At 43.6% G+C, this 23,730-nt stretch overlaps 1 protein-coding gene across 1 annotated transcript in view; it reads left to right on the forward strand.

Moving 5' to 3' along the window:
- Positions 1-17,315: 17,315 nt before the first annotated feature.
- CUNH2orf72 (chromosome unknown C2orf72 homolog) overlaps positions 17,316-23,730 on the forward strand; it is a 7,864-nt gene continuing 1,449 nt past the window's right edge. The window contains exon 1 of the mRNA XM_018576502.1: positions 17,316-18,116. Within this exon, the coding sequence (XP_018432004.1) occupies positions 17,366-18,116 (751 nt within the window). The 5' untranslated portion in view covers positions 17,316-17,365. The remainder of the gene's footprint in view (positions 18,117-23,730) is intronic.

A 23,730-nucleotide genomic window follows, 5' to 3' on the forward strand; every position in this document is an offset into this window, starting at 1 on the left:
AATGGTGTTGCAATACTGCAATATAACCATTAGATGGTAGTAGTTACATAAAATGAAAGGAATTACTTTACAAACAGTAGTATGGTGTGTGTTAGCGTATATTAGGTTATTGATATTTATCAATATTATATTTGAATTAAGCACATATTCATCTTTATAATAAGCTGATACTGTGAGTACATAAGTCTTTAATGTTCCCTTTAAATCACACAAAAGATATGTTTTCATTTGGTGCCTGCTAAAGAATGTGATGTACAACCCACTGGATGTAAAGCCAAAACTATTCTTATTGTTCTGGGGGGACTGGGACCACGGCACACCGTGTCAGGATGAAGAGTGGGAGCAGACCGGGGAACGTCCATTCCCTGATCTGCTCAGTGATCACTGAGGCTTGAAGCACTGCCCTTAGCGCTTCATGCTTCAGCTGCGAGAAGCCAGCTGAAGTGCCTGGTAAACAGAAGGTGAAGCACATTCCTTTGCCTCATCGTCTGTGTTGCAGGTACAGGGCAGACATCGGGAGTCTATTAGACTCCTGATGTCTCCATAAAGGAGAACCTGTCACCTCCAAATGCTGTCACATAGGGGCTTGCCATCGCCTTTATAATAGCAAAAGTGAAAAAAAAAAACAAGCAATGTGTTCGACACATTGCGGAACGAATTGACAGATTACTAGATGGGGTTGGGCACGACCCCGCTGTCATGGTGCACATCGGCACCAATGACAAAATAGGAGGAAAAAAGTTGATAAGTAAAAAAGTTAAAAATAATAAAATAAATAAAAAGATTGTTAATAAAGTGAAATATAATTAACAAAATAAAAAGGTGATAAAAGAGAATAAAATTAAAAGGTAAAAAATAATATAATTAAAAAGGTGATAAGAAAAAAATTAAAACCAACCCTGCCACCGCTGCTATGTGATTCAAATGAACACATGCACGTAAACGGAGAGGGGGGAGGGGTTCCTAACAACAACAAAAAAACAGTGTGATGTGCTGGGATTGGTGTATCAGCACTGTGCCTCGGGACACACACCAGCAGCTGTGTGTTGTAGTGCAGCTGCTAGTGTGAATGCAGCCTAAATGGCGGACAGTGGGACGCACACGGACTGAATTACTGTTTTTGTCTGATTTTTGCCTTGGCCCAATAAAAATTTTACTTACCAGACCTCCTTATATTTTAATTCACTACCCCTGCTCTAGTCTTTTTATTTATTTATTTTGCTGTATGTTTCTTATCAAATTTCCCAAAGACACATCAATAAGTAAACAGAAATATATTAGAAGCAAGGGGATTGTATAGGAGTTTGGATAGCAGTAGCACCCAGAATTGTTAAAGTGGACCTTTACCCAGATCTTTAAAATAACAACAAACACACCTTTAGAAATGTTTAGTAATGACAATCTACAAACACATACTTCTAGATAATTGCCGGCTTTGTATTCTTTGCATTCCTTATTTCTCTTTTCTTTCCCAGTCTTCTGACAGTGGCCTTGTTTACTAAGTGCAGATTACTAGCTCTCCTATTACTTCCTGGGGTGCTGGCACATGTGACTAGACATGTGACTAGGACATGTGACCATGCACATCATCTCAGGGGAGGAAAATGCCTTTCCCTGAGATCTCATGAGATTTCCCAGCAATTCTCTGCTGATGACAAGGCAATCCCAGTGTGCATTGTGTGTTGGCAAACTGAAGTCATTTTGCCCTTTCAAAGCAGGAAGTAAATGCTCTGCAAGTGTAAGTATTTCATAATCACAGCATTTTACACCTGACATGTCTATGTTATTATTAATTATCATACATTGAGGGATGCATTGGTAGTATTTGATTTTTGAGTGTAAATGTCCGCTTTACAGTGGAGATTTCACTTGCTATATTTCGTTGCTGGACACTATTTAAAAAATCTTGAAACTTTTATCAATAATGAATCCAGATCAAGCAAATGTACATTGCCCAGCAAAGTATTTCTTTATATTTTTGACCAAGCACTTACAGTCATGTTTCTGAACAGCTGGTTCCAAGTCTCTCAGCTTCCCTGAACTTCCTGACCAGTAGTGATGCCCAGTGCATGAATGAATCGTTCTTTTGAATCACTTATTTTCAGTGAACTGGATGAATCCATTCATCAGACTGAACTGATTCATTTGAAAAGATTCAGTGTTGAATCAATTGAACAGCAGCATTGATAATATGATCCTAGAGTGGGAGAGATTGGCTTCTGCCAGACCCTCCCTGCAACCAATTAACCAGCTAACAGTACACTGAGAACCAACAACTGGTTACAAACTTACAACAGTTCTGAGTCAATATTACACCAGTACACTGAGTCAATTAATCATGACACTAGTAGAACAATTACTGAATTAAAGAATCATGAGTTATTAGTAGAACAGTTATTGAATCAATGAATCATAACACCAGTAGAACAATTAGTGAATTAAAGAATCATGTTTTTTCTTTAGAGCAGTTACTAAATCAAAAAATCATGAGTCACCGGTAGAGCAGAGTACACTGAAAAAATCCTCCTATGGAGGATCGAATCTATGTAGTACTGGGAGGTAATTACCACTGTGGCTGACAGAAGGTAGGGTTCGCCATGGACTAGAAATACTTAATGTGAATAAATCCCCAGGACCAGATAACTTGCACCCATGGCTACTTAAAGAGCTAAGTACGATAATAGTGTTGCCATTGTTCCCAATTTTTAAGGATTCTATACTGACTTGGGAGGTACCAGCTGATTGGCGCAAAGCAACTGTTGTACCAATTCTTAAAAACGGTTATAGAAGTGTACCTGGGAATTATAGACCAGCCAGCTTAACATCCATAGTATGCAAGTTATTTGAGGGTATGATAAAGGACCATATTCATGAATATGCTGATGGACATGATATCATAAGTGACAACCAACATGGCTTCAGGAAAGACCGTTGGTGTCAAACCAACCTACTAGCGTTCTAGGAAGAGGTGAGTGGCAACCTAGACGGAGGAAAATTACACTGCATACCTTAATTTTGATTTTGATACACTGCCTCATAAACGTTTAATGTATAAGCTTCAATGTTTAGGCATAGATGAAATGGTGTGTAATTGGATAGAGAACTGGCTAAGTGAACGTGTCCAGAGAGTATCAATAATTGGCTCATTTTCCAAGTGGTCCTCAGTTGGCAGTGACAGCCCAGGGTCCTGTCTTGGGGCCATTGCTATTCAACCTATTTATCAATGATATTAGTATTAATAGCAATATTGCTGACGACAACAACATTTGTAGTAAACTCAACAGAAGACATAGAAATATTACAGGAAGATCTGGATAAAATACATGGCAGATGAGGTTTAATATCAGTAATTCAGTAGCTATTTAACTGAAAGAGAGAGCTAATTTTTATTACAAAGAAAAAAATTCAACCTCCTTTGTAATACTTTGAAGTTTGCAGTGACACCTACCATGTGTGGTGCAATCATTGTTTACATACACGTGCACCCCCTATCCACGTTTATTTGCATGCAGAGTTGCCGGGGGCGGTGGAGTTGATTCAAATTTTTATTTCATTTCCATTTTTATTTCATTTTTTACTTATCACTTTTTTTCCCTTAACTTTATTACTATCGCACAGGGTTGCAATTTCAATTTCTAGTGAGTTCTGGTGCGTTTGCAAGCGTTTACATGTGTTTTGGTACATTCCAAACCAGAGAAAATAGTGCATGCAGTATTTTTTTTAAAACCTTCTGTAAACTAGCATCACTTTTTACTATAGGAATAAATGGGAATGCATTTTTGTATCAGACAAAAAAACTTTCTGGTCTGGATCTGGTCAGCACATGGTGTGAATAGGCCCTGAGAAAAAAGGTAGAGCTAAGTGGCAAACCACAGCCACTGTTTACATTTTGTGACACTGTGATTGGTCACAGGGATCATGTGGTACAAAGCTAATTCCATTGGCTCTGCACATCCTTCTTGTGATCAGAACTGTCCAATGGCTAGTGTGATCACAGTATCACTTCATCGCGCCCCGGGAAGTGCGTGGCCGTCTGTTTCATTACAATTGGTCGATGGCAAGTGGTTACAATGGAAAAGACTGTAGCTTCTATCAGTGCTGTTGCCAGTCTGGAATCCCTGAAAGACCCCAAGACTATGAATAAATTTCCAGCACATGCCTTACTTAAACTTGTGTGGTATGGAGGCTGAAATACTCCTGACTAATTATTTACTTTGTTCAAGCACTTTTCCAATCAATATCCATTTGATGAGGAAGCTCTTTCCAAATCCTTATTTTTCCTAGCATGCTCTCCTATACAACCTGCCATCTGTTATCATAGTATCCAGCTACAGTCTTTATTGACTTTTTAGTTGTTAAGCATTTGGAGCCTTTGCCTTTAACCCTACATTAATGTAGACAATATAGTTGATATCCATTTTATCTCCAGAATTAGTCTTCTGTCTGCAAACATAAGGAGATCTACAGTATGTGTCTAAAATGTTGGTCTGCAGAACAGCAATATAAGAAATGCTTGCTGTGCATACCTTTTGATGGTGTATGTCTTTTGGTGCTTCACTGGACAGTTTTATAAAGGGCATTACTGGTGGTAAAAGCACTAATTTATCCGAGCAAAAGAAGCCTAGACCTCAACCTGGAAAACCTTCTGTCTATGAAACCAGAAAGAGTTCCTTTTTGTTTCTACCAGGCTTCTCAATCCAAAGCCCAGCCTAAGGGAGGGCCCAATTCAACCATATACTTTGGGCCTTAAAATCCTCCAAACCTGCAGATAAGACCTCTTCATAATGAAGGGGTGCCCCTAATTTCCAACATGGAGGGACATCTATTGCCCTTTGCAGCCACCTATTCAGAAAACATTTTGGATGCTTGGATAAGTGACCTGGTGTCCAGGGGTTACAAGTTATAGTTCCACACTTTTCCTCTGCCCCCCCTCCCCCCCTTCATGTTGTCCAGCCTACCTGTATGCCTGCACAGGTTAGCAAACCTCCATTCTGTTCTTGCAGACCTTATGAACCAAGGAGTCATTGCCATTGTACCAACAGAGGAAAGGTTTAACCCTTTCGCTGGCAAGCCCTCCGGAACATTTTTCAAATCAGCTGGCCAAGCCATTTTTGAATTTTAGAATATAAAAGGCCAGGAAAAAAACCAAGAACAAAAATAAAAACAAAAAAGTTAGTAAGGTGTCCTGAGCGAGGACAAAAAAAGAACACGTGTGAGGTGGGAAGGGGGGGATTTATACTCTAGTTAGGGGTGGTCCTATTGGGATCCGGGGGCGGAGTTAACCCATTGGTGTGCCGACATGAGGTGAGCCAGGAAAAGTTAATTCATCATGCTGAAGGTCAGTGGTTCTCAAACTGTGGTCCTCAGATATGCTCCAGGTGGTCTCTAGCCATCTACATACGCTCTGCTCGAAATTGTGCAGGATATGTGGAACTATTGCTTCTATCATCCCTGCCAGGACTTAGATCGATAGTAAACTGCCACCATGAACACTAGAATAATGGGCCCCCAGAAGTTGTTTGCCATAATGCACTAGTATGTACAGCATATTAGCACATTATGGCCGACTTATCGTGCAGGTGATCCCTTCCAGTCTTGCAATGTCATCTCTGCCTCGCCGCCAGCTTTTTATCTTCTTCCAGGATCAGCATCGTCATCCTCTTAATTGGCCAGGCCAGGATGATGTAACTCCCACACATGCGCATGGGAGTTGCTTCATAATCACACAGGACCTTGCCAAGCTCAGTGCACACAAACACTGACAGGCAGGTAGAAGCAATTATGACATAAGAGACATATAGAGCCCCTTCCATCATAAAAAAACTACCTGTAAATGTTATCCTTACTTCCACTTTAACTGTCTACCTGTGACACCTCTGTGAGTTATTGTACCTGCATATAACTTTATCAATAATGTCAAGAGATGGATAAAACATTCCTCTTGCCACACCACTTCAATGTCAGTAACCTGGGCTCTGTTTTAGTCTTCTACAGAACTCCTGGGTGTCCAGAACAAAGGGCACAGTGTATGGTGCAGTGTGTAGCACAAAGAAAAGTCAAGGCAGAGGTGTGGGAAGAGAATGAGAAGTGAACAGCGAACGTTTGTGACAAATGGATGTTGTAAAAGTTGAAGTTGAATAGAGAAACTAAATGTATAAACCTCAAGGGAGAAGTTGTACAGTCTCATAATACAGAGCAAATGTGGTGTGAAGCAGCCAAGGAAAGTGGCAACAAGTAGACAATTCACAGAAAGGAATGAGGAAGGAGACTGTATCTGCTGTTAGGTGACGCTTTTACAGGATGAGAAATGGACATATGCATAGGTAGTCACCTTTGTCTTCGTTCAGGCCATAGACAGCCAATTCTGTAGATAAAACTTTATATTGACATTTTTGTCTTAAACTATTTTGATGCTTTTACAGTCAGTTGTAAATTGTTTGTGGTAGGCATATTGCATCATTTCATTCAAGGACTAGAATAAGTATATAATAGTATAGGCAGGGCCGGTGCCCCAGAAAGCTGGCCAGGATGCGATCCAATCATGCTGAAACACACTGGAAGTGGTGTGAACACACACACACACACACATTTGTGCCCCTTAATTACTGCTCCTGAGAATTAATCTGCTCAGCAGCCCCCTCTTCACACTACTCTAGCTCTGTTCTGTAATGACACACCCCTCCCTCTCTCTCCCCCGTTCTGCTCCCTCTGCTCATTCAGAACTCAACTCCCTTGTAAACTGCCTCGTAAGTCCCGGCACACTCACCCTTCAGAGCCACTTAGACAGCCTATTTCCCTCTGAGTCCCAGCTTTAGCTCCAGTCCACAGCCACACTGCACCTTCGGTTTCCAGCCTCTTCTTTACTTCTCCTCCTCAGCTCGCCACACAGAATATGAACTCTTCTTCCGCTCTGCTCCTTCCTTTTGCTATCTGTCCGGGTTGTAGGTGGCCTGAAACCCGTACACAAGAAGCAAAACCCGGGCTGTCCGGGTGAATCCTGTACAGGTGGCAACCCTAGCATGCACACAGGAGTTACTTCACCTCGGCATGCCGGGTATGTTAGCTGAGTGTACAGAAAAAAAACTGCTGACTTTTAGGATTTAGATGGCAGAAGAGACTGTGTAAGTCTCTTCTGCCATGGAAAAGCTACCAATCGGCAGGGTTTTATTTTTTTAAACCCTTACTGCCACATTAAACCTGATCAGGGCCTAGCAGAACGATTTTTTGTGATCGCACCACACGTTCCGGAGGCACAGGACATTGCGGTAGGCGCATGGGCTGGTGGAAACAAGCCCTGAATGAGGTAAGATCGCTGAAACTTTTCATGACATAAAGATGGTAGGGTTAGTTTTTCCATGCCCTCCAGAATTTTAGGACAACTTTACACCTCTCCTCAACAACCACAACCATTTTGAAGGTCCAATCCCCTTTTGGATGTCCAAAAATCTGAACTACTCCTCCAAACTGTGACGATGTTTGTGAAAGTATTTCTTTTTTTGAATAACTGGGAAAGGTCTGACTGTCCCGACCTCTACATTGTAGTCACTGATTTCACTGCCTTCACTTCCTCCACGTGAACTTTAAATATTGTACTTCCTGCCCACATTAGGTGAAGGACATGCAGTGCATGATGGGCAGTTTAATAGTACATATATTCTTCATATCATTCTTTATTTGGAAACCCTGGTTATGCAAGGTATGACTGCTCTGAGAAGGCTATTGAATTATTCCTTTGAGAATATAATTTAAATGTAATTATGAAATGGTTAATAAACCAACAAGATCATTTATTATTCTAACGAGGCCTCTCCCCAAGGAAGCATGCATATCCTGATGAATTCTCTATGGCGCGTCACTGAGACAAAACAAAACAAATATCCTATTAACTGTCTGTACTCGTATATTAAAAGCATTGCTAACCATAAGATCATGGAACCTCTGAAAGGGAAAGTATAGTGCAGTTTTACTGGACATACTCTATACTGGATCTGACTTACTATAACTGTTTTCTCTAAAAAGTGATTTTTGATGTGATGTTTTCACATTTTTTAATACTTCTTCAATATTATTCTTACTTTTTAAATAGAGAAGTTAGCAAATTAACAAGGGTACTCAGCTGGCCATACACTGTACAAATTTCAGCTGGACGAAATTAATTCAGTGGAAGGCCCTGTGGGCACCCTTCTGTCTGGCATCCTTCAAGCAGAAAATCGCAGGAGCCGGATGGAAAACGTTCGGGCGATCAGTGACGGCAGCCTTTTGGCACTCTGCTGTCAGAATAGAATAGACCAGTGGGAGGTTCGTCCATCCACGCTGCTTAGCCTGGATCGAGGAATGTGTTATTTATTTTATTTTTTTTCCGTTAAGCCCGCAGGTTGAATCAAAAAAATATAACAGTGTATGGCCATCTTTACTCAACCTCACTGTTAAGATGAGGTATCAGCCACACAAGGAGTGCATTGATTTAAGTGGGTTGGCCTACTCATATACAAAAATAGCTAAATTCTTTGACTTCCTGAGTTTGTGTGGGTTTCCTTTAAGTGATGTAGTGCCCTCATAGAGTGTGTTAGTGTCCTACTATGAATATAGTGGGGGCATCACATTGTAAGCTTCCTATGGAACAGGAACAGCTCCATAATATGTGGATGGTATAGAAACAGAGGAAATAAAATATAAAGAATTAGAATATGTACTTTAAGCTGCTTAAAATGAAATGTGTATGCATTCCTGCCTGTAGTCCCTGATTGAATTATTGCTAATCTGATCATAACTAGTAATAAACAGGTAGTGTATGGGTTAACCAACATATGATGGCTAGTAGCCATATGTAGAAAAGTCTGCATTTAATTGTAGGGATTTTCATCTGTACAATCTATACATTTTAGATTTAAAGTGACATTAAACCCTCAGATTTTTTAACATAAACCAATACTGTAATGTGCGCCTTACTGTAATCCATGGTAGTTTCCCTTCTCTTTGCTGCTCTTTCTTTTAAATCTGTATCTGTTCTCATGCTGGGCAGAACTTCTGTTTTGCAGCAGACTGCCTTGTCTCTGGAATGGATATATGGTGTCTGTGTGTAGGTTTGCAATCTGAGCCAGCACTACAGGAAGAGGCACTCAGCTGCAAAGGGAAGTTCTCCCCAAGCATGAGAAGACATGAGGATTTAAAAGGAAGAGCAGCAAAGAGAAGGGAAACTACAATGGATTACAGTGAGGCACACATTACAGTATTGGTTTATGTTAAAAAATCTGAGGGTTTAATGTCACTTTAAGGTCAGGGTTTGAGTTTATAGCACTGATGAATACAGCAGAATGAGTGAAGATTGGTTGGATCTTTGGCTGACTATGCCCATGTATAGCCATCCTCAAGCCTACTACAAGCATTAGATGGCACCCGGCCTTGCATGCCCCCAAAAAAACTTTTTAACAAAAGATCTTTGTACAAACATGAAAGTTTGAACAAGGTGGACTTGTATGTGTCTATGGTAAAGGGAATGGAAAGAGATGCAGAAACCATCCATGGAAAATTATTTCAGCCTGTCAACTTTCCCCCGGGGCTTGGGTTGTGCAGGTATCTACAGATGACGTTCTCTGATCTGACTTTATATAGCTGGATGTGGAAATCATTCTCTAATCTGTGTAGGCACCTTTATGAGTAACGCATGATTAGCCACTTATGTGTAGACCTACCCTACACGCCTAGCTGTTGTGTGGCATCTTCATGTTAATACTTTTTCTGATAAGGGCATAGCTCTACTTCACTAGATATGATTTGCTTTTAGACTGACTTCTGTTAATCTATAACCAAGTGTAAACAAACATGGTAAACAGCAATGAGAGATTAGATTTTATTGTGTACACATGACAGATAAAAGGATGTGCTTACCTATGACCTGAGGTAAATTCTCTATGCTAGCGTACAGGAACTGCATATGACATATTGTCCATGATTCAGGAACATAACCCAGGTGATGCTTTAAGTTCTATTAAAAATGCATGGGCACACAATATGAAAAGTATACTTTGTTATTCTTACCTATAATAAATAGTATTCCTTATGTTTGTTTCATGGTAACTACAGTTTACCAAACATCCTTTGTATACACATAAAACTTATCTGACTGGGGGGATGGTCAAGTTGCCTGTGACCACTTTATCTGGTTATTAGTGTCACAGTGATAGAGAGCACAGTGTTTCTACTTTAAAAAAAATGCATGGGGGTTCAAAGGTCAACAGTTTATAACTAGTGTAATAATACAGGACTCCTGCACGGGTTTACAGAACACTAGACAGGATTCCTGCACATGTTTACAGCAGTCTATAATGAATTCCTGCACACGTGTACAGCAGTCTATACTGGATTCCTGCACAGGTGTACCGCAAAATAGGATGGTTTCTTGCATATGTTTACAGCAGACTAGACAGGATTCCTACACAAATTTCCTGCAGCCTATATAGAATTACTATACAGGTGTACAGAACACTAGGCAGGAATCCTGCAGAGATTTACAGTAATTAGGGTTGCCACCTGTCCAGGATTCACCTGGACAGTTTGGGTTTTGAATGCTGTGTCCGGGTTTCATGGCAATTGAAAGCTGGACAAAAGAAGTCAGGGAGACAGGAGCAACCAAAATTTAGTATGGGTGCTACTGGCCCCCCCACTGAAAATAGTCTCGACTATTTACATATTAATGGGTGGCACTATTTACATATGAATAAGCCGCAACTCATACGCCCAAAAAATTTCCGTGCGTCGCTAGAGTGTTTGGGTTTCCCTGGAAGAAAAGGTGGCAACCCTAACAGTAATCTATGTTTTTTCCACACTGGTGTGCAGAGGACTAGACAGGATTCCTGCACAGGTTTACAGCATTCTGTATATGATTCCTACACAGGTTTACAGCATTCTACACTGTTTTGCTGCAGAGGTTTACAGTATGCTATACAATATTCCTGCACAGGTTTACAACAGCCTATACTGGATTCCTGCAGATTTACAACAGCCTATACAGCAGTGGCATAACTAGAACCTTCAGGGCCCCGGTGCAAGAAACCATGAAGGCACCCCCCCAACCACCATGGCACCGCATGTTAACAGCAAGGCTGCCGAGGTCCCTAGCAAGCGCGGTGTTCTATCAAGAACGCTGACCCAGTATCTGCGCTTGCATACGGACGGGATTACCGAGGAAACTGGCATTTATTTACAAAGTATTCGTTTGTAATTGTTAATTGTGACCGTTAATAATATACCATGCATGGCAGTAGATGATGGATGGTATATGCTGATGCTGAGGTCGGCGAATTAGTCTACGTCGGCATTCTCGACAGAACACCGGTATCTGCGTTTAGTATCGGGGCATTTTCACGAGTGTGAGTACTTGTGAAAATTCCCAGTATTGGCAGTGGTGTATCCCTACTTAAAAATATAATGCAATGCTGGGACTTGTAGACCTACATAGTTGGAGCTATTCTGCATTGCTGTATAATCATAATACAGCAATTTAGAATACCACCAGCTATGCAGGACTACAATTCCCAGCAATACATTATAATAGAAGTCAACACTACAGAATCCCACTACACCCACTGTGCGAATTTTGGCCAGTTCCTCAAAAACTGTCCGAAATTCGCACAGTGTATGGGTTCCCTTAGGTTGAAAGTTTTCTGGTGTAATATATACATACATATGAATGCACATATTTCACATAACCCTCTACACTAGGGAATCTAAATCACCATTTCACATGAGCACTAGAGGCAGGGCCGGATTTACTCTCTCTGCTGCCCCAAGGCCAGGTTCTTCAATGCGCCCCCCTACCTGCCAGACCCTCCCCCCATGGAGAATGGCAGACCTGCATACAATGTCGCTGAGATCACTTGTACAAAAGAAGCGTCGGCTTCCCCACTGTACATATAGCTCTGCTTGCCCAAAGCAGGGCTAAATGTAGAAAACAACTACCTGCCCGGGCATCGGGAGATAGGAATTCCACACCCCTGCTGCCCCGAGGCCAGGCCTTGGTTGGCCTTGTGGGAAATCCAGCCCTGACTAGAGGATTGCTTTCTGGAAAAAGCACAGCCAGAGCATGTCTAGCACCATGCTATGTCTATAGGCAGACTTTACATAGCACGGTACACCATATGTTCACCACCCCTGCAGACTGCAGCACCAAACCCCATTAACTGCCATATCCCTGTCTAATAAGAATATCTTTACAGGCCACTAGGAACTTTCATAGTTCAGGGACATATCAGGAAAGTTGGGCCCCAGTAACAAAGTGAAAGTAGTTATGCATGTGCTGTATAATATCTGCTCTGAGGTAGTACTTTTTTAAAAGTTTAAAAGTGACTGAGAGATTTAACTGTCCGATCACGATCTGGAAGTTTGTCATACACAGGCAGATATGGTGTCAGTAATAATATAAGATGTGAAAAGTGCCTGTATTTGCAATGATCACTAAGTCTGTGAGTTCCGGGTTACCTTTCAACTTCACCAGTGAATTCGTTTATGTGTATTTATTCAAATAACATCCTGTTCCTTTTCTTTCCGTCTTCTCTTACTTTCACATATCCTTGCACCAGGAGTGACTGCTGCTACTGTTTGATTCATAGCAGCTGAAACCACAAAACACACAACAAGCAAAAAACAAAATGGAGAAAAAAATAAGGCTACCTTTATCATATTTATTACACCTAAATGATGTTGACATTGGTACAAAGATACCTTTTATGTGGCGTCATTTGACAGCAGTAGTTGATATCTTATCTAGAGTAATCTTGATCCCACTAATCCATATATTATATTACCATACAAAGGAGATTAAAGGATTAAAAGTAATAAAGTGCCCATAAAGAGCACTTTTCTTACGAAACCCTATTTTTGGTCTGGAGCAGTGCACCAACCAGAGCAATAGAGGACCAAAGTGGGGCATCAGCCACTTGACATATTTAACCCCCTGCATAACTGATGGATGCAGGGAATTAAAACCCTGCATGACTACAAGGTTAATTACAATGGATCTACTTTGTTTGCTCTTTTTTTCCATACTGTTCAGCTTTATAAATTCAGTCTGGCATTCCGTTTAGATTATGATTAGGTTTATTTTAAACTCTTCCTTGTTTTTTATCTTGCACACTTTTCCCTTATCTGATATCCCAAGTTCCTTCCTATTTTATGTTTTAATCCTCTTAAACCACTTGTCATTAGCTAGTATCAAAGTTCACGTTCAAGTAAATATCCTTAGGAAATCTTGGCAGTGATTTAGGAGTTGGGGTTACCAGGTGATATATGACTCTTCAATACCTGTACATAATGGTTTCCTATTTACTGTGTCATGATCCAAAGGCTTGGATGTTTTCTGACCTGGAACAAGAATGCAAATTAGTTGTTCTAGGTTCCCTGATCAGCCTGCTTATTCGTTTATAAAGATTTGATTGAAGTTTGGCATAGACAGAAGAAACGTCAAAGGAAAGATGGTACAGTACACTTCAACAAATGGGATGAGGCACAATAATAACTCCTGTACCTATCCACATGTAAGCACCAATCAAGAGTAACAGTATCAAATACAGAGTTAATGAGTCTGCCGCGCAGCAAATTCCATACACCATATGCTTAACCTGAGTTAAATCCCATATTACATCTGGGAAAGGGAGGAAGGAAGGAAGGATCCCAGCAAATCACACTGTGTACATTTTTTTGGTAGAACTTTATTGAAATGTCACAAGTGACATTTCATTTAGTTCTACGAGCACAGCACCATACAAGGTGGATGTTCCTCATCGCATGCCGCTGCACTGACAAAAAATACAGCATGCTGTACTTTTTTTCAGCACACACCACCATGTTCTGCAACACAGTGCTGTGAACTGAGCCCATCCGTGACAAGGCACATTGTCACAGACAGTGCAGCCCCAAGGCATGTGGTGTGATTCAGCCCATAGATACTCAATCCAGGAAGACCACACTTTTAGAAATTTGGGGTATGTATAATTAAGAATGGCGGTGTGTTTCTCATTGATCATAGTACTTGTTATGCATTGTTTGACGTAGCGTTCTTATTCTAAATCATGGAGTCCAGAAATGGTTAACAGAGAGAAAGCTAAACTATTGGCGACATCCATGTTTACAGGTTTGTTATATTTTATATACAGTATACAAATATCTTCAGGAAAGGTTAGTAAAGGTTTCCTTTAAAATAACACTATGTATTGTGCTGCCAGTATATGGGCATTTTGCAGCCATGTAATTTCATTTTCCAACAGTTTTATCCATGATTGTTTTATTTGTATTTCCCCATTTGTTTCCCGAACCACTAAGGCTGGGTTCACACCTGGGCGTACTATAGGCGCGTTTTTTCTGCTCGTTTTTCACGCGTTTTTTAGCACGTTTTTTGTTCAGTGAAACGCGCGTCGATGCTCGTTTTTATACCTCCCTGGCGGTATGATTTTTTTCCCCCCTTATTTTCTATCTTTTTTTCGGGGTATGTTTTTTTTTAAACTTTCAAAACTTCCCGCCGGTTCCGCCCCCTGCGACGCGGACGCCCGCAAGGGACGGAAGACGGCAGTGGCCGGAGGACACAGCGGGGATCGCGGACAAGGTAACACCTACTCTGTATTCCCGAGTGTGGCTTGGGGTTACCGCCTTGTTAACCCCGAGCCACACTCGGGAATAACAATGGATACACGCTGAAATACGCCCCAAAGAAGCTCCTGTACTTGTTTGGGCGTAGGGTGTTTTTCAGCTTGTTTCCACGGGCTGAAATACGCCCAGGTGGGAACCATGCCTATAGGAATTTATGGGATTTCACGTGCTGAGCGTTTTTCAGCGCTTCAATCAGCGCTGAAAAACGCCCAGGTGTGAACCCAGCCTAAGATCTCCATATACCCACTATGGTCTGACCCATGTGCTCCTTTCTTTGCACACTGACACAGCTAAATGTTCAATAGAAATGAAAACATTTGACTGCTTTCTTACAGAAGCCAAGTATTTACTTTCATCACTGAACATTGAACATTGTTCACGTTGTACACATCCTGTATGAAGCTGGTTCATGACTTTCCATACAAGCACTGCTCTTATACTCTAGTTTAGTTCCTAAAATTGTTCTTTCTTTGCTTATGTTTTCTTTATTTGACTTTGGTTTGTCTATAAACTTGGCAGTGATATCCGAAGGCTTCCGATCGCAGTTCCAGGGTAAGCACAGAACTGGATGAATAGATGACAGTGAAGATTGCCACGTCACCATGCAGCAATTTGTACATGGGGACTCATAGACGGATAAGTCAGCTGCATTGTATATAGAGATAGTGAACGCTGTGCAGGTCACTCTTTTTGTACATGGGGACACATAGAAGGAAGAGTCAGGTGTAGGTCACTCTTTTTGTACATGGGGACACCTAGAAGGAGGAGTCAGGTGCAGGTCCCTCTATTTGTACATGGGGACACATTGAAGGAAAATTCAGGTGTAGGTCTCTCTATTTGTACATGGTGACACCTAGAAGGAGGAGTCAGGTGCAGGTCACTCTTTTTGTACATGGGGACACCTAGAAGGAGGAGTCAGGTGCAGGTCACTCTTTTTGTACATGGGGACACCTAGAAGGAGGAGTCAGGTGCAGGTCCCTCTATTTGTACATGGGGACACATTGAAGGAAAATTCAGGTGTAGGTCTCTCTTTTTGTACGTGGGGACACATAGAAGGAAGAGTCAGGTGTAGGTCCCTCTATTTGTACATGGGTACACCTAGAAGGAGGAGTCAGATGCAGGTCACTCTTTTTGTACATGGGGACACATAGAAGGAAGAGTCAGGTGTAGGATCCTCTATTTGTACATGGGGACACATAGAAGGAGGAGTCAGGTGTAGGTACCTCTATTTGTACATGGGGACACATAGAAGGAAAAGTCAGGTGCAGGTCCCTCTCCTTGTACATGTGGACACATAGAAGGAAGAATCAGGTGTAGGATCTTCTATTTGTACATGGGGACACATAGAAGGAAGAGTTAGGTGTAGGATCCTCTATTTGTAAATTAGAAGGAAGAGTCAGGTGCAGGTCCCTCTATCCTGTTTCCCCGAAAATAAGACCTAGTTTGGTGGTAGCATGTGAGGGGGAACTTGCAGGAGAGATGGTATCAGCCTGCAGGGACATACTGTATCAAGGGGGTGACAGGGGAGTTCCTCCGGCCAGCCCAGTGACAGGGAGCACTCCAGTACCATACTTCACCAACTACTGTCCCCCTGAAGGCACTGCTTAATGTAATAGTACTGTACTGTATTGTGTACCGGTAAATGGTACCATACTTTACTGCGCTGTCCACTGTCTGATGTCCCCACTGCTGCACCGCTGGTACCACTGTCCCTGATGGCAAAGCATGCCAGCGCTGTAGAAAGCAAGGCTGCGGAGGCGGAGCGAGCAGAGCCGCATTAGCAGAAACTTCCTCTATAGCGCCAGTTACTGTGACAGGCGGAGTGATACCACATAACTTTTGAATTGTTGTACATTATGTTGCACAATAAAAAAAAAATAAGACATACCCTGAAAATAAGACCTAGAGTGCTTTTTGGGGTCAAAAAAAAATATAAGACAGTGTCTTATTTTCGGGGAAACACGGTATTTGTACATGGGGACACATAGAAGGAAGAGTTAGGTGTAGGATCTTCTATTTGTTCATGGGGACACATAGAAGGAAGAGTCAGGTGTAGGATCTTCTATTTGTACATGGGGACAGGTAGAAGGAAGAGTCAGGTGCAGGTCCCTCTATTTGTACATGGGGACACCTAGAACGAGGAGTCAGATGTAGGTCCCTCTATTTGTACATGGGGACACATAGAAGGAAGAATAAGGTGTAGGATCTTCTATTTGTACATGGGGACAAGTAGAAGGAAGAGTCAGCTGCAGGTCCCTCTATTTGTACACGGGGACACATAGAAGGAAGAGTCAGGTGCAGGTCCCTCTATTTGTACATGGGGACACCTAGAACGAGGAGTCAGATCTCCTCGTTCTAGAGGTGACTAGGTCCCTCTATTTGTATATGGGGACACGTAGAAGGAAGGCGCACCATAGAGAGGTGGGGAACGCCTGCGCCAGACAAGTCACGCTCGGAATCCCAGCGTCAAGGTTACACACTAACCGACCCTACTGCCCAGTGGGCGTGGCGTTGTGTGGGTGTGTCAATTCATATCCAATAGAAAACGAAGAGCCGGCGGATCCGGAGATGTGATTGCAGGATTTGTCCTCCCAGGCGCTGTCTTATTGGACACGATGTCCGGATGAATGGTCAGTCGGTCGGGGAAGGAGTAGACAGCATTGTAGAGTAGGGGCAGGTATGACCGGATACTGCTAGAATGTGCCTTGATTGATCCGCACCAGGAATGGCTCGGGACAGCACGGAGACTCGCTTCCTGGAGGTGCTGGACCGGTTCGGGGGACCGCAACATGTCCAGCTAGTGGGAGAACTGTGGGACCGGGCGGAGAGCCGGGCTTTGCTGGAGGGATTTCTGTGGGAGCTTTTCCCGGCTGAGCTTCCCCTGGGAGCGGACATACTGAAGAGTGAAGCGGCTCAGCAGGGCGGCCGTGATGACAATGTTTCCCGGTGTAGAGGGAGCCCGGGGCACACCGCTGATAGGAATGCACCCCAGGGAAAGGAGAGCTCCGGGCACGGTGGTGTCGACAATGTTCCCCGGGGTAAGGGGAGCTCGGACCAGCGTACTCCATCCCCCCAGTCTAAACCGGATCGGACTTTAAACTTTGGACTGGTGTTCTTCTTGTGCCGCCCTAAATCTTTACAGGTTCGAGGGACGAGTCGTCAGCTGCGGGAGATCCTGCGGGATGTTCGGGAACGGATGCCGGGAGGGGGCGCTGTGATCGGGGTGATAATGAAGCCGGTCAGCACTGAGAAGAGCGGTGACAGCGGGCAGGAGATGGAGGTGATGTGTGAGGACGATGGTGGTGGCGGCTCTGAGGCTGCTGTCTCTGCTCTCCTGACCATGCTGCAGTCGGTGTTCCCGGTGAAGAGTCGGGGCAGACTGTGTTCAGAGGTCCGAGCCTCTGCCCTGATCCCCGGACAGGAGGAGACCAGGAGGGACATCCAGAGACTGGCCTGCGAGGCGCTCACAGCAGCAGGTGACCTAACCCCCCAGCAAGAACAACCTGTCACTGGCCACATATACTACCATTGTATCAACTGCTGATTTGAACGTGTGTGTCCTGATGAGGTTGCATGAGACCTGCAGAAAGTGAAAAGTTGTACTTAAAGAACTCTGGAAATATCACAAAGCTACATTACCCCACACTGCGAGGGTTAAAAGAGAACTAATGGGTAACCTTTTTTGGCTATAGTACTCTTTAGGGTCATCGGAAGACATATAATAATGTCATCCTGTGACCCAAAACTCGGCATATGGCAGGCTATTGCCCACTATATACAGAGAGTACCTACCTACCTGTGCTGTGCCTGGGAAAGATCCCGACAATATTGTCAGGATCCACCCTGCTGCCTGATTGACAGCCAGCTCTACTGTCTCTTGACAGCTGTGCCTGTCCCTTCCCCTGTCCGCTCCTCCAATGAGCACTAGAGGAACGGAGAGGGGAGGGGGAAATCCCTGCGTAGGGTGGTGACTGACCCCTATGCAGGGAAAAGACTGGGAACTGAGTGATCAGTGGTTTGTGATCACTCGGCTCTCAATCAATAGAGCCGACTTGTGACAGCTGCATTGTTACACGTCTGCTCTAATTATGGGGGATGAGTCTATTTCACTCTCCCCAAATTCTCTAAAGTGCTTGTTTTGTATAGAGGGGTGAAATGAAGCAGATTTACTCACTCGATCCTCTGCACTTGCCTCTCTTCCCCCCTCTGCTCCGGCTATAGAATATCACAGGTGATGTAAGTCAATGGACCTGCATAAGACGTGATATCAGCAGTCCTTAGACTGCCGGAGCCCAGCAGAGAAAAGGCTGCAGGGACTGGTCTGGCAGCCTGGAGGGCACAAGCGAGACCAAGGATCAGGTAAGTAAATCTATATTTAAGTCCTCTTGACAAATGAGCACTTAACCCTTGCAGTACTGGGAAAGCCCTACTGCAATGGTGAGTTTAATTTTAATTCCTCTTTAATATGTGACCATATGTATTTCAATCTGCTCTTCCTTTTTATAGACCATGTACAGTAATTATACCTAAACAATCCATACAGTTTCCACGCATCCCAGCTCTTCCAATCTATTACTCACAATGGAGCTTTTGCTTGGCAAAGTATGTAAGCGGAAGTTGCGGAGCTCCTTCTAGAACTGCTGCTTCCCTGGATACCCTACTGCTCCACTTGTTGCAAATAAAAGCTGGACACAGGCCTTAAGATTTTGTTCACCTCCCCTCCCCCCATGGGCCGAATGAGAAAAATCATGTGATGCCCTTGGATGGGATGAATCCCTCCTGCCTAATTTTGTGAATACCTGAACAGTGACTGCATCTGATGAGCACTGTTCAGCTACGAATTTTCTACCCAACTCCTTCAGCAAAATTTGTGTGAAAATTCAGCTTTTGTTAGCCGGATGATGCTGGCTCAACAAATTTTGGACTATTGAGTAGGAAACTACAGATTATTTGATGTGTATGGCCCATCTTCAAAAATAAAAACTCCCCGTGCAGTGCAGTGCTGTACAGCAAGGGTCAACTGCTTGTTAAGAGAACTATGGGGTAACCTTTTTTTTTTTTTTTTTCCCCCATAGTTCTCTTCTGGGTCACGGAAGGACATATACTAACCTCCTCCCGTGACCCAAACCTCAGTATATAGCGGGCTATTGCCCGCTATATACTGAGAGCGCCGCAGCCGGGACAGATCCTGACAATACTGTCGATCCACCCGGCTGGCGGATTGACAGCAGGCTCTACCTATCTAGAGGCTGAGCCAGCTGTGCCCGCCCCCTCCCCGGTCGTCCCTCTAGTCAGAGCTGGGGAGGGGGGGGATCCCTGATCCCTGCGGGTAGCGGTGACTGACGGTCATTGCTCTCTGTAGGGAGATGATTTGGGAAGTGGACAAGCAACGGTATGTGTTCGCTCACTTCCTGAACAATAGAGCCAACCTGTGACAGCTTCACTGTCGCATGTTGTGCTCTAACTAGGGATGAGTGTAATTCTCTCACCTCATATGTCTATGGGGCATGTGTAAAGGACTTTTACTTGCCTGATCCCCTCTCCCTTAGTGGAGCTCACCTTTTCTCTCCAGCTTGTGGACTGTCCCTTCGTGTCCTCATGTATAATGCAAAGCTATTGGCCCTGTATTAGTTGTGATGATGTCAATGGGACTCTGAGCACCAAAGCACACGGGGAGTAGGCTGCGGGCACCAATCTTGGAGCATGCTGAGGGAAAATGGATCTGGCAAGTAAAAGTCCTTTGCACAATCCCCCTAAATATAAATAAAGTTAACCCTTGCAGTGCGGGGGTAGCCCCACCACAAGGGGAAGGGTTGTTGTTTTTTTTAAATTTATCATTTACCTGGAGATGGGCATTAAGTATTTAGATCAGGAGATCTCACTTTGCCGTGTGGGTGGGTGGTCGGGCACTCGCCAAGTATTGCAGTCAGTAGATCCATCTAATTAAAAGCTGACTTTACACAGAAAATGAAAACAGCAAGGCTTTTTAGTGCAGAAGAGACATACCATTTCATAGGGATGCACAAAACGGACTTTTTTTTTTTAGATCAAATCCCAAATTTTAGAATTTTGTCAGGCTGAAAAAAAAAGTTGCTTTTAAAATGTTTTACATTGTTTGTTTTTTATATATATTTTTTTAATGTTGGAGGACTTTGGGGAAATATTAGGGGTCTAAACAGACTCCTGATATTTCCCTTTTTTAATACTGTATAGAAAAAGAGATTGAGGACACGGTCCTCAATCTCTTGTTTTTCTGTGGCCCCAGCACTCACTGAACAGGAAGCTCTCAGTACAGAGGCTTCCTGTTCATTCACAATCTGAAGATAGTAAATATACGATCAACCCAGTCATGAATAGGATAGGAAGCCTCAGGTTTAAACTGCTTCCTGTTCTATAAAGTGAGCAGGTAATAAATATTTGATATAGAGCATTTCCTGTTCATTTATAACTGGGGACATAGATATCGCTATTCACAAAAGAGTGAAGAGTTTGGAGAAGGCCGGAGAAGTAAACAATCTAGGACAACATAACTCACTGGAAAGTGAGCTGAATTGGAGACTTTTCTTAAATCAGCTATGTTGTCCTAGATTGTTCACTTCTCCTGCCTTCTCCAAACTCCTCACCCTTTTGTGACTAACCCTGGAAGTGATCAGTACTGATCGCTCAGTGTTTGTGCTCTGCTCTCCATCCTGACTGGCCTGCCCCCTACCCCCTGTCACAGGAGCCTTCAAGAGCTTGGCTCTCCTCCCCACATTGCCTGCTCGGCCTCCTGACAGCTCTTACCCCCCGCAGCTCCTCTCCTCGCTGGGAGCCCGCAGGTGTATCGGCTCTGTGTCCCTTCCGATCCCTGCTGCCTTTGCCTACACAGACGAGGGAGAGCAGTGGGTATTAGCGGGGACACAAACCGAAGCTTGGTGCCGGTGCCCATTGAGGAGAGAAGCTGGGAATGCACAGCACTTTTTGTCTTTTTTTTTTTTTTTTTCCTCAATGCTATCAACATTTTGAACCATAGTACAATTTTTGACCAAAATGTTTCAGCGGATGAAAATTTGGTGCATCCTACCATTTAAGCATGTATTAAAGATGCTTGCCTTCCTGTTCACAATCTTCTTGAGACTGTGCAGCTCCGTGTACAATCGTGGCACGTCAGGATGAATGAACTCCTATGCCCAGGAGTTGTCATTGTGCAGCTAGTCAAGATGACCAAGGATCCTGAACCCAGAGGATGCTAGAGAGGTGAGTATTGTTCTGCTTTAATATCCAGTCAGGTAGGGATGCACCGATACTAGTATCTGTGCCGATGCCGAGTATTTGAGCGAGTACTTGTACTCTCCCAAATGCTCTTATACCTAGCCCGATACTTGAGCTTCCGATATCAGGAAGCCGGGCAGCGAGTCATTACTCGTTGCCCGGCTTCCTGATTGGCCGTGAAGTTGGCTCCATGCATGGCCAATAAGGGATCTGGGCAGCGTGTAATGACTAGCTGCTCGGCTTCCTGGTTGGTCGGGAAGCTGGCCAATCAGGAAGCCGGGCGCCGTGTAATGATACGGCGCCCGGCTTCCTGATTGCCCAGCAAGCCGGCTCCATGCTTTCTCGTCATCTAGTGACGAGAAGCGTGGAGACGGCTTCCCTGCTAATCGGGAAGCTGGGTGGCGAGTCATAATGGGACTTTCGGTATCGGTGAGTACCGGAAAAAAATATCAGTACTCGATACTGAAAAACCGGCATCGGTGCATCCCTTCAGTCAGGTAATCCACACTACATCACACTTCTTTGGTAAAGATGAATACACTGAGTGGCCAGATTATTATGACCACCCCATCAGTACTTCGTTGGGCCGCCTTGTGACTCCACGAGATGTTGAAAGGTGATGCGAGGAATTTGACACTGCACTGTTGCCCTTCTGTTGTCTTGTACCAGTCTTGCCACTCTCCATTCTGCCCTAACATTGACTAGTCGCTGACGGCCACAATTTGCACGTTCAGACCCAGATTTTCGGCTGACAGTCCAGTCTTTAAACACTTTAACAACAGCTGCTCTTGAACATTTAACGAATTCTGCTGTTTTGCACCAACGATCATCCCACGTTCAAAGGCTGTTAAATCGCGTTGTTTACGCATATCTTCAGAAAAAAATCACTTCTGTCGTGGTAAACAACCTGTTTCCCTATTTATAATGGTCTGGCCCTCTAGCAACTTCAGTGCAAAATTTATAGCTAATTTGCCTACAAACGTCAGGTGGTCATAATAATCTGGCCACTCAGTGTATACAATCGGATTGTAGTATGTTACCAGCTTTAGGGCCACCCAATCAGACGCTTTAGTATTTCAATTGTATCTTGGGAAAATGGAAGCTTGTGTTTTGGCATTTTTCAGCTTTTTTTTCTCGTTTGCAGAAACCGCTCGATTTAAAATTTTTTGATCGGTTGGGGAGAAAAATCTTTTCAGAAATTGTGTGTTGCCAGCGTTCTAGTCCTCCAGACCCCGCCCCCCCCTTTTTTTTAATCGCCAAACAATTGTCTTACATTTTGGTTGTACCACTGAACCTATACTTATATATACCTATACTGCAGATTGTAGTGTGTGTGGTGATCTTGGCATTGGTCACGCATGCTGCAATATTTGCTGCACCTCTTGGTGAAATGTTGTGCAGTGACCCAACATTAAAGCCTATTTCTAAGACCAAAAAACTCCCCTTGCAATGGGACTGACCCTGCACTACAAGTGTTAACTGTTTTTTCTTTTTTTCTCACCTGATCCCTGCTCCCGTAGGCTCCAAGACTGGCACCTGCAGCCTCCTCTTCCCTCTGCTCCATAAGTCAGAGGTCTGCTGACATCATCACATCTAATACAGAGCATTATACATGAGGATGCCGAGGGACAGACCACAAGCCAGAGGGGAGAGAGGCGAGTGCTGACTGGGGGGAGCAGGAATCCTTTGCTGTGCTGTTACATTTTTAGTGCTGTCTGTGCCCTCTTTGGGGAGGTTTTCTCTCCCTTCCTGTCCTGATGACAGCTGGTCTCTTAGACAGGAACTGAGCGGAGTCTTCTCTATTTATTTTTTTTCCCCAGATTGAGGATAGATTCAAAC

This window comes from Nanorana parkeri, unplaced genomic scaffold, assembly GCF_000935625.1.
Source record: "Nanorana parkeri isolate BGI_ZX_2015 unplaced genomic scaffold, ASM93562v1 scaffold69, whole genome shotgun sequence".
NCBI classification, from domain to species: domain Eukaryota; kingdom Metazoa; phylum Chordata; class Amphibia; order Anura; family Dicroglossidae; genus Nanorana; species Nanorana parkeri.